Below are 17,858 nucleotides of genomic sequence, written 5' to 3' on the forward strand. Positions count from 1 at the left end.
TTTCGTGGGAATAACATTTTGCTGCACAAATGGATTGTCGTGCACCTACTTGCTGCACTGCCTTCACTTGCTTCCAGGTGCAGGACTCCTGCACGTCGTAGTTCCATCTTAATGCGGTCCACCAACCTCACCTGCCAATTAATGTGCCACTACATAGAAAGTCAGCAGTGTAGGCCATCGGGATTGATTGGCCCACGCCGGGTGAATGTGGAACGTATGTCTGCCATCTCTGGGCCGCTAAGAGACGTAAATACGAATTGACTGCTACGTCCTCCTAAAACCCTCAAGTTACTTCCTAAGTCCCCTAAAGCACGGATTAACCACATCCCCCACACCCCTTAAGCTCCCCACTAAGTCACTCCCATGACGCCCTGACCCCATCTCCCCTCCAAAATCGCCGAAAGGCCTTGGATTGACCAAGTAAAGTCCCCCTTACACCCCCCCCCCAGGTGTACGGGCATGGGACACGCTACAGGGTTGAGCTCACCCCTCCCCCTCACCTCCTCCTCACAGCCCCTCCCTCCTCACCCGGCATCCCAAGAACTTTGGATAGAGCCGAGCCGGGATATTTATAAAGCAGCCCCTCCCATCCCCCACACCAACCGCCCCCCCTATTGTCGCACCCGTACGCGGAAGCACGCATGAGTGCACGTGCGTGCGTGCATATGTGGGTGTGTGTTGAGCTGTCGACGTGTCTGTGTGTGTTTGTCGTTGTGTGTCTGTGTACGTGTGTCTGTGTGTTTGTTGTTGTGTATCTGTGTCCGTGTGTCTCTGTGTTTGTGTGTGGCCCTGTGTTATTTGTGCCACCCCATGATTGTGTTTACATTTGCTGTGTGTGAATGTTGTGTCACTTGTATGAGTGTTTGTGTACTGTATGAGTTATTGCGGCTCGTGAAGGATGCGACGCTCACAACAACGAGCAGAGCACCGGGCGGTTAAAATGCAGCAACTTGGCACAGTGGTCGGGTACATCTGGTGCATCTGCCAGTCATCTCAGTCAGCCAACCCATGGCACCTGGGTCTGTCCCGAGACCTTCTGTCAGCGAGCCTTCGCCACTTCACGTGGCCTCAAAGTGCACCTAGCCTGGCACAGGCGCCGTGGCGACGTCACGATCACTGAGTGGCGAATTGCGGGGTATTGGTTGGTATTGAGTTGTGCATATCCACGATGCGACTACACGTGAGCATGCCTGTGTTACAGAATCATATGCAACCGTGTGGATGAATAAATACACGCATTCATACGTTACTGAATGCAACGGATTAATGAATACGAGGGTGAATGAGTGACCACTCCGCCGAGCGAATGAATGGGTGCGTGAATTAGTGCCGGCTCGACCTCATCGAAAATAGAAATCCGCCAAACCGTTCCCAACACGTGTCTCTGAAAAACACCCGAGACTCGGTGAGGCTTTCCTGGGTCAACAAGAACCCTCGTCACCATCACCACACCGCGTGCATGCCGGCTGGGCTACGCCGCTGGCTGGGCTACACTGCTGCTCGTGCACCGGTTGGGGACTCGTGCTTGGAAGGCGATGAGCTCGAATTCCCGGTAGGTGACTGGCGTAGCCCGACCGAGATTTCCCAATCTGTCATAGAGACTCAGACATAAAAGAGCCCGGTCCCAGACAAGCGCGGAGGAACCCACCCCAAATCCCATCACCCTCTCAGCTCTAGACAAGCCTCGTGGGACAGCTGCTTGGGCAAAGCATATGGAATAAATGGAACTTCAAATACCTCACTGCCCGCGTCATTATCAATACGCGCACTGCCTGCCGCATGGAACAATGCACGCGAACAGCTGTTTTATCAATCCACTGCTGGCTGAGGGCCTCACCACGCCGCGCAGGTCGTGGGGGTTGTTTTGACCAGACGGAAACGGAGACAAATTCCACGGTCACGGAATTACAGGGGCATGCGGTCATCGCACGGACCTAGGACCTGCTTTCAATTCCACATCCATATCAAGTGGACCCGAGTGGATCTATGTCAACTCGGCAATTGGCTCTATAAGTACGGTACCAGACTACTGTGCAATACACAAACCCGTCGGACATTATAGCAGCTCAAACGATACTGTGTGTTAAAATTCGTGACCTTCAGATGCAATGTTACTGTGCCGTAATTCCGTTACCTTGACACTCACCACGAGTGCTACTGTAAAGGAATGTGTCTCTGTGTGTCTCTGTGCGTGGCCGGGAGCGGTAGCGTAGCGGTTAGCGCGCTGCGCCACGAATCCGGCGACCCGAGTTTGATTCCCGCTCACGGCCAACGCCAGTGAACTTTATCTGAACCAGTCCTCGGCCTCCCCTAGGTCAACTCAGCCTCAAATTAATACCCGGTGCGGTGTGTAAACATCGCTATTGGTGAGACAAAGGCGGCCGGGCGTGGGGCTGGCCACGCACCGATTCGTGTGTCGTGCCGGCCATCACAGGTGCTCGCTAACAGCACTTGCCCCAACAGTCTGTTGAGGCTATACGCAGGATCGTTGTGTTTGTGTGTTTGTGTGTTGCGGTGAGTGTATTTGTACTCGGGAGTGATTTCCAGGCTCACTGAGGTTTGACGCAGTGACTCTTCGTCATCATCACTGCCAAGTGAGTGGCAGGAAGTTGTACAATGTGCGTGTTCTCAGCCAGACTGTCACATTACCAACGCCTTGATATACGTCACATGTACACATTAATTGGGAGTCGGAGCGGTGGCGCAGAGGTTAGCGCACTGCGCTACGAACCCAGTATATCACGAGTTCGAATCCCGACCACGGCTGGCATCAGCGGTGAATGAAATCGCAACCATTCCTGCCCTCCCACCCCCTTTACATACAATATTATTATTGAGATGACATGTATTGTACAAAATCGTTTGATATTTTAATCTAATCTGTACAGCAATGAAACTCTGTACACGTGACCCCGCAGATGCCATTACGGTGACCCGTGGTGGTGTGGTCACGCTCGGGGTTGGCGTTGTGGCTGTGACCGGGGCTCGGTTGGTAGTTGTGGTTGGGTTTTGAGTTATAGCTCGGGTTAGAGCCTGACAGGCGGATGCTCTGACCCCCCCCCTCTCTCCCCTGTGCGTGGGGCCTCTTAACAACACCACGGGTACCCCTCACCCCCCTCCCTCTTCACCCCTTCGCCTCAACTCTCCTCCCATAGACCCCCCCCACTCCCCGCCACCTTGCCCAACGCCTCCCCTCCCCCACCACGCGTCTCGCCCCTAATCGATGCAGCGCGTGGAGTGCGACTGCGAGTACTTCACTGGGCCCTTCAAGTAAACGTCAGCACTGGAGAGAGACAAAGGCGGCCAGAGCATGGTGCTGACCACGCCACCCCCACACCACCCCCACACCACCGCGACCAACACTTTGCCCCAACAGTTTGCGTAGACTGTGCACGTATGTCGCGATGCGTGTGTGTGCGTGCGGGGAGCGGTGGCGCAGTGGTTAGCGCTGCGCTTCGAACCCGGCAACCCGACTGCGATTCCCGCTCACGGCCAAGAGACCAGTGACGAATATGTGAACCGATTCTGGGCTTCCCTAGGTCTACTCAGCCTTAAATGAGTACCTGGTGTGGTGTGTAAACCATCAGCACTGGGGAGACAAAGGGATCCGAGCGTTGTACTGGCAATCCACCCCCTCGCGTGCCGTGCTTACCATAATAGGTGTTCACTAACAGCACTTGGCCCAACAGTCTGTTAAACGCTATATGGGTGAACTTTGTCTTTGTGTCCGTCTGTGATTGTATATCTGTGTGCATGCCACACTTGTGTGTGTGTAAACCTGTTACGAGCAGCGAGCACCACGTGAATCGCGCTCTTAAACAAATTTACTCAGCATAACGGATTTGCTAAATGTTTACGTATTATATTTCACGACGGAGCGGGCCCACTCTCACTCTCAAATCCTCAGGTCTGAACACACACACAGGCTGCACTAAACTATGCAAACCACGCGACCAATTAGCGAGCGTTGGGGTTTGGATCGTCTCGAGTCCAGCTCGAAGTTTGGGACTTAGCAGCTTAAACCGCGGCGCGGTCGTAATTGCGGCGATATTTTTGGACTGCATTCAACGAGGGCCTTTGCGAAAATAATAAAGTGGCTCAAGTTTCAGAGCCAACTTGAGCCTAGGAGGCAGCTGGCGGTGGCCAGGCCCTGCTAGTAAACGTGAGCTCCCCCTCGCCTCCCCAAACAAAAATATAATTCACACCAATCCAGACCCTGCCGTCCTAAAGGCTGTGCGTTCACCGCGCTCCGTGCCGTCTGCGTGTCTGAGTGGGTTGAATTGGTCACTCAGGATGCTTCCGCGTGGCGTGGGACTCTCCACTGACCCAGAGTTATTGGGTGACCCACAAGCAGCTGTAGGTCTTCAGAGGAGAGACCAAATTGGGAGGGGGAAGTGTTGAAGAATGCAAATTGGTTCTTGGCAAACGTATCGGCCGTAAATTTCCAAAACACGCACCGCACACACAAGCCATCAATCACGGCCCAAGGAACGGCAGTGTTCTATCGTTGGACTCCAGATGTGCTCTGTAATTTTCATCGCGACGTTCCTCCTCCATTCATCAAGCACTGAGCGGGCACTCGGCGAGACCCACGCTGCAAATGTTTCGCCACGGGCGCTACCGTCTCAAGAATGACGCTAATAAGAAGGAACACCTCCAGCAGCAGCAGCAGCAGCGGCGACAATAATAATCATAAAAGGAAGCTATAATCATCGTTGAATGTCGAGGGACCCAGGTGGGTGCAGTTAACGGGCGCAAGAGGCGGAGAAGCGATCGGCCGCCGTTGATTGTGACTTAAGAGGGCCGCCTTCATGAGCTCTCCAGACACCCGTAATTGTGTCACCTTTCCAATTTCATCCACTTCCCATCCAATTACTCGACGTGCCTTATCTCCAGCAGATTCACAGAACTTGGCCTGATTAGTTATTTCATTATTTCATTAATCTCCACTTCTCCCCTCCATTCATTCAGATCCAAAAGCATTCAGCCCTCGAGCGGTTGACCGAGCGCGCTAACAACTCCGCTGCTTTTCAGGCGCCACGTGGCGGTGCTGTCACACCTGGCTCTGGACACGCGTGAGGCATTGGCACAAACTTTGGTTGTCCCGCATGGGAAACGGGTCGCAACAGATACTGGTGTCACGCGTGGCGATGTCAGTGGGTAGTGTCACACGTGCTCCCACGTGTTAAGGTGAACGCAAGCTGGCACGCGTGCGAGCGAGCGAGCGGAACGCGTGGAATTGTCGCCCGACTACGGCACGGTGACACGCGCGCGGATAATGTCACAACCGTCGCTTGTGTCGCGTTTGGGCTGTCACAACGCGCGTGACTGCAGGCGCCACACACGTGGTGACAGTGGCACATACGAGGCGAGTCGTGGCACACACGTGGTGACAGTGGCACATACGAGGCGAGTCGTGGCACACACGTGGTGACAGTGGCATATACGAGGCGAGTCGTGCCACACACGTGGTGACAGTGGCACATACGAGGCGAGTCGTGGCACACACGTGGTGACAGTGGCACATACGAGGCGAGTCGTGGCACACACGTGGTGACAGTGGCACATACGAGGCGAGTCGTGGCACACACGTGGTGACAGTGGCACATACGAGGCGAGTCGTGGCACACACGTGGGTGGGAATGGGACGCGGGGTGGTTTCATACCCGAATAGCAACGCGTGGTATTGTCGTGACACACGCGAGAACACGCGTAGGTGCCTGCGATGTTACGCGTGGCTGTGGTTGCCACACGTAGCTATGGCACGCACACAGACATGCCAGTAGCACCATACGTCATACCGTTGGTATTACACGCGGCTGTATCACACACATACACGTGGCAGTATGTCACACACATGAACAGTGTCTCACTCATACACACTCACGTGGCAATGTCACACACTATAAGATATATATTTTTAAAATTTTTTTAATTTTACCAGGTAAGGCCCACTGAGCTGTACAGCTCATTTTCAGAAGCGACCTGGCCGCAAACGATAGCTCAACGAAGTGGACATTTATAGCAGCCAACTACTCTAGACGCATGTCTCTGAATGTGGAGGGGGAAATCCACGCGACCACGGAAAGAGAGAAACATGCAAACTCCAAATATACATCGGGCGTCAGGGTCGGGATCGAACCCACGGCCCCCTTATACCAGACGAGGGAGTTAACATCTCCTAGCCACACACACAGCAGTAGTTGATCGCGTCTCATGCACGTGTCAGTATCACACACGAGAATGGACAATGTCTCAACCACACACACACACACGAGAATGGACAATGTCTCAACCACACACACACACGATAATGGACAATGTCTCAACCACACACACACGCGCACGTGGCAGTGTCACACTCGCGCGCGCGCACGTACCTCGTACGACCACACGCACTGCGTGCCCGCGAACCTGCGCACGCAGCGGCCGATCTCCACGTCCTCGTGCGTCGTGTGCAACTCGCGGAGGCACTCGCCCACGTGCGGCCCCACGCGCCGCAGCGCCTCGCGGCTGAAAACCATTCCCGGGCCGCCCATGCAGAAGTTCTCCCCGGGCTCGAGCGCCAACTTGCCCAGCTCCTCGGCCGTGCCCAGCCCCGTCTGGCCCAGGTAGTGCGGCTCGCTGCTGTTGAGGCCGCGTAGGAACTGCTCCAGGCGTTCGCCGCGCACGTACGCGTCGTCGTCCGCGCGCATGAACCACTCGTAGCGGTCCAGGTGGTGGTCGTGCATGTACTTGAGCATGAGGAAGGACTTCTTTTGCGGCGGGTACGCGTCGTCCACGCCGGGCAGCGTGATCAGCGGCAGCGGCAGCTCGGTGCGCGAGTCCCAGCTCGAGAAGAACTCCACGGTGCCCGGCACGGAGCGCACCCACGTGCTGAACGCGGCGCGGCCGCGCGTCTCCAGGTACTTGTGCGCCGTCATGACCCCCACGTACAGGAAGTTTTGCGGGGTCGCCACGGCGCGCACCGGGGCACCCAGGGGGTCCAGCCGCCCTCCCCAACCGCGGCCACCGCCGCCTCTTCCTTCGTCTCCTCCCGCGCTCCCGCGGCGCCACGCCGAGCCGGCCGCGTCTCCGCCGGCCAGGTGCGCCCGGCAGCCGCTGCCGAGACGCCTCCTGCCGTTGCCGGAGACGGAGCGCGGCACCACCAGCCATGTGGCGGCCGTGAAGCCCAAGACCAGACCGAGCGCCGCGCTCATCCACGCCCGCCGCCTCTGCACGGCCATTGCGGGGCCGCTACAGCGGCGGGGATTCCAGCGACAGTCCGCAGCTTCCAGCGCCTCCGACACCTCCTCACCAGCCTCCTCCTCCTCCCTCCCGCTAAACACCTCCTCCTAGCTCGACAGCAGCGGCAGACGCAGCGGCAGCGACGGCACCCGCCCCTCGGAGCCGTCGAGTCCGCTCCGCCCTGACGACTCACGAGCGCATTCCCTCGACGGAGTGTGCCTCCTCCTCCTCCCTGTGTTGCCGCACTCGCTCTCCCCTCGCTCGCTCGCACTCCACGCGCTCTCTCGGCTCGCCCGGCTGTCACGGGGACGCGGGGATGGAGACGCTGGCGGGCACGCCGGGAGTCCTCGCGGCCGCGCCGCGCGCTCGCCGCCCTCCTCCTTCTCGCTCTCCTCCTCCTCCTCCACCCGCTCCTCCTCCTCCTCCGCCTTCTCGGCGTCCCGCGCCCACAATCTGAGATCCTATCCCCTCTCTCGAAGCCATTTTGTCGGCGCGACGTCACCCGTCGTCCATGGCGGTGCGCGGCGTGGGGGTAGCGAGAGACGAAGCGGGGTGGTGCGTGGGAGTGCGGGGACCCCCCGCGAGAGAGAGAGAGAGCGCAGCGCGCGACCTGGCGGAGGAACAGCGACTCGCAATCTGGCTCCCACCCCGTCTCCCACCCTGTCCCCAGCCCGTCACTGTGTGTAGCCTGTTTCTAAAACCTCCAACCTGTCTCACTGCTTGACCCACTCACTCACTGCCTGTCCCACTAGTCCGCACGTCCTACCGCCACGAGGTCTGTGAAACTTCTCAACCCGCCGGGCGACGCCAGACAGAACCTGAACGTGAACCCATCTGCGCGGACACGTGATTTATCGCCTTGTCAGCGTGCTGGCATTTCTCAGGGCAGTCTCCGGTCCTCCCACAAGCCATTCCGATGCAGGGTTCGAGTCTGGAGACTCGGAGGGAGGCATCGCTGTGGATACACCTCACACCACTGTCACCACCACCCACCCGTGCCTCCTCCCTTACACAATGCTGGGGGAGTCCCTGACCTGTGGCGGTGGGGAGCAAGCGGGATCCCTCCAGGCCATGGGTCCCTGGTGTGCACTTGTACTCCAAGCCTGCAGACGCGACTACGATGGGCCCCCTCAACGGCACACGTGGACTGCGTTGGCTACTCGCAATGGGCTCCCGCTGATACTCGCACCAACCACTTACCCCCCCCCCACCTCAAATGTGTTGCCTCCTCACACCTGCCCTTGACAGAAAGCAAACATACACATCAAAATACAAACAACATGACGGTAGAACAGATTAGAGCAAGGCAGCAGCCGTGTAATTACACTGCATGAGAGTGCGTGCCAAGCATTAATTTTCGTGTCTGACAATATTCATAAGTTGGCAATGCCAAGTGCCAGCGTGAAAGCCGAGTTTCAGTGTGTAGTGTTAACGCGTGTTCAGTGTCAATCTTCGTATCAGGTGCCAGCATTCATCGTTGTTCACGTCGAGTTTTAGTGCAGAGTGCCAGTGTCGATCTCAGTGCTGCTGTCAATGCGAGTGCACTGTGCCAGTGTTCACGTGCCGTGTCAGCGTCCGATGCTCTCTGCACGGTGGTGCTGTGACCCCCCCTGGTGACCAGCTCGAGTTAGATGTAATTACAGAGTTCTCAAGTCCACCTATTTCCCCACTCCAACAAGCGCGGGCCTCATCGGCAACCCATAGCCGGTGACGGAAACTCCACATTCCAGTGACAGCAGCGAATATTTATGTTGGACCACATCATTGTAGACTTTCAACCATTGTACATCATGGATAAAGATTCATACAACAACAAAATCCTGGACCTTCTTAATGATGGGAGTTACTCCAAAATTAAAAACGATCCCACTAAAAGCCTAACGACGAAAACCAACAGTATCATCACGAGTTCGACTTCCCTAATCGAACCAAGCAAACGTCCCTCTCTAAAACCATCGGCGGCAAGACCTCCCAGACTCTATGGTCTTCCCAAAATCCATAAGGAAGGCACCCCGCTACGACCCATTGTGTCGACGATAAACTCTCCTACGTACAAACTAGCCCGTTTTCTATCAGATACTCTGCTCCCTTTCACAGGCAAGACCTCTTCGGCAGTACTCAACTCAACCCAATTAGTCTCTATGGTTAAGGACATGGTACTATCTCCTGATGACATCCTCGTCAGCTTTGATGTAGTATCTTTGTTTACCAAAGTCCCAGTACCGGACACCCTAACAATAATTGAGGACTTAGTCCAACATGGATTGAATTCTGATGCACCTGCGCTGGTTAGGCATTGCCTCACCAACACCTATTTTACCTGGAATGGCACCTTCTACAAACAGAATGAGGGTACCCCTATGGGCTCCCCTTTGTCACCAGTTATAGCCAACATGTTCATGGAAAAGTTTGAATCAGACGCCATCCAGACAACTACCCTGCGTCCTTCCCTGTGGAAGAGGTATGTGGATGACACTTTCGTCATCTGGCCACATGGCCTCCCAGCATTGAACCACTTCTTGGACCACATCAATTCTAGACACCCATCCATCAGATTCACCATGGAAGTGGAGAAAGACGGTAAACTACCATTCTTGGATATTCTGTTTGAGAGGAGGCCTGACGGATCCTTGGGACATTCTGTCTACAGGAAAGCCACCCACACAGATTCCTACTTGAAACCGGATTCCCACCACCACCCATCTCAAAAGAATTCTCTCATCAAAACGCTATACCACAGAGCCTATGGCATTTCTGACAAACACCACCTGACCGGTGAATTAAGACATGTACATCGGGCCCTCAGGATGAACGGATACTCTGACCGTACTATCCGCCAAGCTGTCTCTCCCACCACACAGAAACAGCCACTTGAAACTCCGACCAAAACCATCACGTTACCATACATAGCAGGCGTGACCAAAAAGATCTCCAAAATTCTAAACAAACATAAGATCCAAGTCCGATTCAGTACAGTGCATAAAATCCGTGATCTGATTCCATCTGTGAAGGATGTCGTTCCTGACTTACAGTATCCTGGAGTCTACAAATTGAGTTGCATTTGTGGTGATTGCTACATTGGAGAAACGAAACGTCATGTTTCTGATCGTGTCCGCGAGCACAAGTCAGATCTGAAACACGGCAGAACTGATTCTTCTGCCGTTGCCGATCATTGCTACAACTCGGTGGGCTCTTATGAAATTGTCTTTTCCGAGACCAAGGTTCTCTGCAAACCTCCCGGCTACCATCAAAGGTTTGTACACGAAGCCATCCAAATATACAAACACAGACATAATTTCAACCGTGATGATGGGTACAAACTTAGTAATCATTGGAAAGATGTTATCAACCACGCAAAAAAGACTTAATTACACTTTTTTTGACCATCTTATCTGACAGGCACTATTTAACTTTACTTTACCGAGTGTTAACATCCCCAGTTATTTTTTGGCAGTGCTCTCTTCATTGTTCAGCCAGCATTGGTATAAACATGGACATTTTCGTTCTTTTGTCTATCATGTGTATCAGACCTCCCCTCCCCCCTCTCTGTCCATTGTGTTGCGGTGTGCAGCAGCAACCGCGTCCAAGCCGTCGTCCATTGTTTTGGCCCCGCTCCCCCCCCCCGATGCGTTGTGCTTAGCACTCCGTGCTGTCTTTGAGCCCCGCCCCCCTCCCTCCCGATACGTTCCATTCATTGGCTACCACATTCTGATGAGCTCCCCCCCCCTCTCCTCCCCCCTTCAACTTGCTTATAAGGGATTACTTCTTGAATCATTGCCTCACTTGATGCAGCTAATTCGGCTGTGACGGTCCCACCTGATGACGGAGACTTGTGTTGCCTCCGAAACGTCGAGATTTTTGTTTTTATTTTATTTTCATTAATTTTGATGTTTTACCTACGTGACTTTACCGAAAAAACCTAAGAATATGATTCCTTGCGGTCACGAAAGCTTCAAATCTAGAATTGTACTTGTTTTATTGAGTCGATTCAGGCCGTCGGCGATATTTAACACCCATCAGCAACACCTCCAGCACACGACGATGTCATATTTGTTTTCGTTTTAACGAATATCAAGATCAGGGAAACAGCGGGTTTCGGATGCCGATATATTCCCGAAGCATCAAATCATGAGTTGTGGCGCTGGGGCCATTTGCATTGAATCCTCCTCGTGCCTCCACCCAGCACTGCAGGACTGCGGGGTCTAAACGAGCGGACGGCGACTCGGACCACCCACACGGTGAGGAGCGAAATGGATCCATGAGTTCAAGTGTCCCCTCCCCCCAGCTCGATTGAGTAATGAGGCGGTGAGCATCCCTGAGCCAGGTGGTGGAAATTCCACATTTCGATGGCAAAAGATCGTTTCTCCACGACGACAATGCCGATGTCACGCAAAGTGGCACCGATTTCATCTACCACGGAGAGACGATGGGTCCGCTTTCAACTCCAATTGGGATGTTAAACTGCAACCCTGGATTTTAACTAGCAAGTTGTCCACTCTAAACACCCGGTCAGATAGATAACGCACAGCATTATTGTTGCTTTTGCTGTAGTAGATACTATTGTGTTATTATATCTACGATTTCCTCTACGTTTTTGCAAACGAAAACCTCATTGAGTACCCGACTGTGGAAGCACGGGGCTTCTCTCTCCCATGACATCCACCACGCTCCGCATGAGACGATCGTAGAATCGCCGCACTTGCGAACGCGCTGCGATCCGTGCAGGCCTACTGCTGCCTCCTTGAATTGGTTGAAAAAAAACTTAGTATTCAACTACAACACATTTCAAAACTGTTTATTTTCCATCCTGCCATATGAATTTTTTTTTCTCTCCAAATAATGAGCCGGCTGGTTGGAGTACAGGATGGGCCAGATGCAACGCTCTTACAAATGTAGCCTGGTAAATGATTAACAACCAGTTAAGTTCATCAGCAAAGTCCAATGACCTTTATACGTTAATCGATATCCTAAGTTCTATTTTCATGACAACAAAAAGACGCTGAATTGACTACACTGTAATTATCTCCGATAAATAAGCACCTCTTCGAAAAATTAAATAATCGTTAAATAATAAAGTGCCCCTCCGCTATTTCCACGGCGCTACATCACCTCCTCCGCAGGACAAACACCGTTAAATAATAACAATAGTACACTTAATAACAATAATAATAACGCTCATGCGTTGACCGCATTTCCTCTGCGTCTTCAGACTCAACGACGCGCGCAAACGTGAGCGATCCCCTCCGCTTCCCTCGGAAGCCGAGTGTCCTCAAGACCACGGAGCATTTCGTCCCAGGTCCCCGTGGATCCGGGGCTGCTCTCCGTGCCGCTGCTGGTGTCGCTGCTGGGCGACGGGAAGGGGTTGTCGATGGCCTGGAAGCCGTCCTGGGGGCCCAGCAGGCTGATGGAGGTGCCGCGGCAAACCAGGAGGCCCAACGGCCGTGTCTCTCCAGACATGCGGTACGGCTCTTCTGCATCTGCATCATCCGCAATATCATCGACATCATCAATAATGTCAACAGCAGCAGTATCATCAACATTAATCATCATCACTATCGTCACCAATAATATCAACAACAAAAAGCACTTGATTATGATCGTCAGATATCATCAGCACTGGTAGCATACAAATTAACAATGACATCATAGATAAAAAATCATCAGCAACAAATATCGCCAGTCACCATCGACATAAAATAATAATAATTATTATTACCAAAGAAAACATCAGCTGTCTGTACGAGAAACATCAAAAATGGCAACTTTATCAAGAATAATATGTGCGCAGCAATAATACCAGCAGACTATAACATCGTTATTAAGTAAACATTTACATAATTAACAAATGACATCAACATACTTGTCAACATCAACAAAAAACTGTGCCTAAAAGTGGATCAGTCGGTATAAAGTGTGAAATTGCTAAAGAAGGAAATTATTTGGTGGTGCACTAACGCAAACAACTCGACACATCAAAGACGCTGCCTTAAACATAAAAAGTACAAACAGGCAACGTTTCGGGAAATGGCCTTCTGCATAGTACGCAGGCCAGAGAGGTGCAGTGGCCTCTCCTGTGCGATGTGAAGAACAGCCATTGCCCAAAACCCTGCTGATCATCATTAGTATTTTTCAGGCAGTGTTATTGACGAATGCGTTTGAGTTTTTTTCTATACTGTACCAGGTTAATTAAAATCCCAACGTGGCGCCGTGCTGTCACTTGGACGAAAGATCGCCGTTCCGGCCCACTGGCAGTCGTGTAAAATATGCTGTTGTCATTTCCATTTGACTTGCTCTTGAAATATGAGTGCCATATTATAATAACCAACCAGCCTGCATCACGATAACCCATTATCAAAGCTGCATCGCAGAATACATAATTTGGTTACTCAAAACGAGGTCTCTTGTCTGGATAGCATTTGAAAAGGCAACTCACCGCGCATTCAACAGATGCTATAGGCTGCGGCGTGGCTACGTTATCAGCACAGGGCAGAGCAGCAAAACATATGGTTGTACTGTACTATGTTGTAAGGTCTGTGTTTCTCATCCCCTTCACCAACCCGCAGTGACCAGCGTGGTGAAATGTTGCCAAGGAAGCCCCACAATCCAATGGGGCGTGGGAAGGGCCTCGTCCAGCACTGGGTTACCAACAGGGCCGTACGCCACGTACCTCGAAGGTACTCGGTAGCCCCGTCCAACACCAGGTTCACCAAGTGGTCGAACCCCTTGAGGACCCCGCTCACTTCAGGGTGGGCAGGTGGGTTCACAGGAGGGCAGGGGAGCAGGGGGATCAAGGGGTGGCGTGGTGGTGAGCAGAGGAAGCAGGCAACCAATCGATCAATCTTCTTGGTTCTTTCGGTAAAGTCACGTAGAAGGGAAGTAATAAAATAATAAAAATAAAACATAATAAAACAATTCTCACGACGTTTCGGCCACAACGCAAGCAGCCATCCTCAGGCGAAGAATGAAACACCCCAAGCTTGGAGCGTATATTTAAGCTGGGTTAGAGGGGGGGGAGGTGGGAAGAAGAGCGCCTAAACAAAATAATTTGCATATCAAGAGTGTTTAATTATTTTGTTTAGGCGCTCTTCTTCCCACCTCCCCCCCCTCTAACCCAGCTTAAATATACGCTCCAAGCTTGGGGTGTTTCATTCTTCGCCTGAGGATGGCTGCTTGCGTTGTGGCCGAAACGTCGTGAGAATTGTTTTATTATGTTTTATTTTTATTATTTTATTACTTCCCTTCTACGTGACTTTACCGAAAGAACCAAGAAGATGAATCCCTGCAGTCACGAAAGCTTTAAATCGAAATTCAATCGATCAATGTTTATACAGCACGCTTCACATTCATAACAGGTCTCTCACAACGCTTTGCATATGCTACAAACACATGATGACTATTAAACACAATGCATTCAATTTATGACACCATCATCCAACTGTTTAGTGCCACCAGCTGGCATCAGCAGACCCCTCCTTGCCCACTTGCCGCTGCAGTAAAACCGGCCAGGCTGGTCTCGGTTCGGCCACGAGCATCAGGTGTGGCCCAGAATAACCCCAGCACGCGTGTTTGTTGATGCCATTCTCCACTGCGGGGAGCACGTAATTGGTTTTTTAGACAATACAGCGACTGCGGTGGCGATTTCTATGGGAAGCCTCGGGGGGTCCCGTGTATTCATAATGAACAGCAATTCTCTTCCGCGCGCCTCCTCATCCACAAGCGCTATAGCTCCTTGTGGGGTGGCGCTCGTATTGCAAATAGACGAGGTCGCGTCATCAACATCCATTGCACCTCTCCATCATCACTTGCTTCCTTACGCGAGATGCCATAACAATTTAACGGTCGACACCAGATTGATCGCCATGTCTGGCTCTTAACATATTCCACCATCACATATTTGACTTGGACAGCGAGAACTTGGGTGGCCCTCTCCGTATTAGGTGTGTTCTTTAGTGCCTCCTCTGTGTTATTGTACAGCACTGTGTGCTAGGAGTGGCCACTGACTGCCTGATTACCCAGTAAAATAATTCCACGCGAAGCCTTACACGGCCCAAAGTGCCAACTCGTGCTCCAATGAACGACAGGGCAATGCTCGTCTTTGTCGGTGGTGGAACATTCCGCATTACCCAAGGTGTTGGAGGGTTGGGGGTGAAGTCTATCCATTGGATGACTGCAAACCCATCACAAAATTGTACTAATTTTATCGCCTCGGTTTTTTTTTCATCCTTAACCCTTGATATTCGTCAAGGATCATTTAATGTATTTATAAGGCCAATTCATTATTTAATTAATACACTCCGTAAATATATAAATTCACCCATTGTCTCATTCATTCGTTCAATGAATAATTATTTGGTTCTTTCGGTGAAGTCACGTCTAAAGATAAAATAATTAATTAAATTAAATAATAGAATACGACGTTTCGATTGCAACACAAGCAATCATCATCAGGTATAATGAAATAGCGACATAAAATCTAACCAGAAAACTATAGACAGACATATTAGCAGACAGATATCACCAAGATACATAGCGAGAGCAACACAGGTAACAGAGAGGGGTGATCGTCTCTGTGGGGTGGCCTTAAATAGACAGAGGGGGGGGGCGGAGGCAGAGAGAAGGAAGGGGGGTTAGAGAAAAAATTAGCATATCAATGAGTGGTCAACAGACGTGGTGCTGCACGGCAAGTAAGCCTGAAAATCAGGACACACTAAAATTAAATAACCTAGTAAAATATCGAAATGTAATGTAATACAACACAGAGGGTCGGTCAACACACAATTAACGCATAGCCTGGTTGATTACGTATTTCAAAGATTGCTAAGTTAGAATTTAAGTGTGAACATTCTAAAGAGGACACAGGCAGAGAAAACAAGTCGCCAGAGAGAGAGAAAAAAGATAAGCTTAAAATGAACTCACTCTTCAAATGTATTAATCGAATTCACTCATTTGCTAAAGTCATTCGCTCATTCAATTAATGCACTCATTCAATTTACAAACTAGGTTCAATTCATTCATCCATTCAACGAATTTGTGGCTGAGGAGGACCCACCGGCACGACCCCCGAAGAACCTCACATGGACGCCCTTGTTGATGTATTTGGTGAGGTCCAGAATGGCTTCACCCTTCTTCGCGTTGCTCTGGGGCCGGTGAAGAAATGCGCATTGTCAACACAACGCCTGCATTGCCACGTGCCTCCAAGTCTTTACTCACAGTCAAATGTCACGGCATCCCTTTGCGTAGCGTCTCTACTCAACATACTTTAGGCACGGATGAAGCTTTCCTGAATAAAAGAGTGAATGCCACCGCCACGTACTTTTCAGTATATTATCGTGCGAATTAAATTGTAAATGTTTACAAAATGTGCTATAAACTAATAGGCCTACAGATGGGGTAGTGTTTAACTGCATAATTATAGTTCTAAAATTGCCACCAGGAATTAAATAAAAGGGTGTTCTAATCCGAAATGAATTAGGTATATTAAGTAATAACTGCACATTCCATCGGGGTCGTTATTGAATCTCATTACAATTAAAGTGTGAAACGACGCTAATGACTGTTGTTACAGTACAAGATGCAAATTGGTGCAATTAGTCGGCTCACGGGATCGCATCCGGCGTAAGAGATGAAACGCAATTAGCTCATATTATAGGTGCACTCATTGAACCGATATTAATTTACACATTTGTTTGAAAATTGTTTACAATTTAAATTGTATTTTGAAACTGTGCTTTTTACAATCATCAGCCATGACCAATCCGCTGCTGGATGAAGACCTCCCCAAATGAGAAGTAATGAAGATTGACTTATCAGTACAAGAGTTTTGAATGGGTTTTTTTTACTGTACCTTGAATGGAGTTTTCACTCGCAGAGTTCTGAGAAGCAGCTGCTTTGTTAAACCCGGTTTAAGTAGACCGGTTTATTACCTTGCTATATTTAAAACAGATATATTTTTTTTTATTTCAGCCAAAACAGAGCCACGCGAATACGAATTTGGTTCAGTTTTGGTCGGGGATGAACTCAACCCGATAAACCATTTGCGGCCGATACAAATGGTAACACTTTGTGGTTGGTTAATCGAGATGCATAATCTGGATAATTAATCGAGCTGGATAATTAATCAGTGGTGGTTAACCGAGGTGGATATTCTGGATGGCTAACCGAGGTGTCCAATTAATCGAGGCGTAATAATCTGGATAATTAATCAAGACGGATTATAATCAGGGGTGGATCCATTTGGGTGGTTAACCGAGATGGATATTTAATCAAGCTGAATAATCGAAATGTATAATCTGGATAATTAATCGAGGTGGATCATCAGTGGGTGGATAATTGAGGTGGACCAATTCGTGTGGTTAACAGAGTTGTATAATTAATACATCGCGGTGAATAACGAATGGAGTCCCGAGCCACCGCCGACTCCACTCACTTTTTTCTCCTGATGACCACTGCTTGTGTCGCGATCTAAACGTCGTAGTTTTTTCTAAACAAAAGAATCTTGTTCTACGTGACTTTACCGAAAGCCCCAAAGAACGTCGCTCCACTCACGTTCAAACGCGCCGCCATGGCCACGTGACGCCAAGTCCACGCCCCTTGCCGGTCACGTGGCGCCCCGCCGACGTCACCCGCCCTTT

The 17,858-nt window shown here is 50.9% G+C and overlaps 2 protein-coding genes across 2 annotated transcripts in view; both read right to left on the bottom strand.

Moving 5' to 3' along the window:
- Nucleotides 1-7,644, bottom strand: part of CHSY1 (chondroitin sulfate synthase 1) — an 81,605-nt gene extending 73,961 nt beyond the window's left edge. Inside the window, exon 1 of the mRNA XM_078854957.1 lies at nt 6,381-7,644. Coding sequence (XP_078711083.1) covers nt 6,381-7,226 — 846 coding nt within the window. The 5' untranslated portion in view covers nt 7,227-7,644. The remainder of the gene's footprint in view (nt 1-6,380) is intronic.
- Nucleotides 7,645-12,437: 4,793 nt separating this feature from the next.
- Nucleotides 12,438-17,811, bottom strand: LOC144931057 (U6 snRNA-associated Sm-like protein LSm7). The gene is made up of 4 exons (XM_078854958.1): nt 17,773-17,811; nt 16,277-16,364; nt 13,895-13,966; nt 12,438-12,704 (listed from the first exon to the last, which is right to left on the bottom strand). The coding sequence occupies exons 1-4, from the start codon at nt 17,788-17,790 to the stop codon at nt 12,439-12,441; spliced, it is 444 nt and encodes a 147-aa protein (XP_078711084.1). The 5' UTR covers nt 17,791-17,811; the 3' UTR covers nt 12,438.
- Between the last annotated feature and the right edge of the window lie 47 nt (nt 17,812-17,858).

The sequence above is a fragment of the Lampetra fluviatilis genome, chromosome 3 (genome assembly GCF_964198595.1).
Source record: "Lampetra fluviatilis chromosome 3, kcLamFluv1.1, whole genome shotgun sequence".
In the NCBI taxonomy this organism is placed as follows: Eukaryota; Metazoa; Chordata; class Hyperoartia; order Petromyzontiformes; family Petromyzontidae; genus Lampetra; species Lampetra fluviatilis.

Excerpts from the sequence above, each read along its gene's own strand:
- LOC144931057 (XM_078854958.1), bottom strand. Across the intron at positions 13,967-16,276 it reads GTTCTTCGGGGGTCGTGCCG|TGAGCGGGGTCCTCAAGGGG; the intron begins GTGGGTCCTCCT and ends CCCACCCTGAAG. Across the intron at positions 12,705-13,894 it reads GGCTACCGAGTACCTTCGAG|ATGCAGAAGAGCCGTACCGC; the intron begins GTACGTGGCGTA and ends CGGATGATGCAG.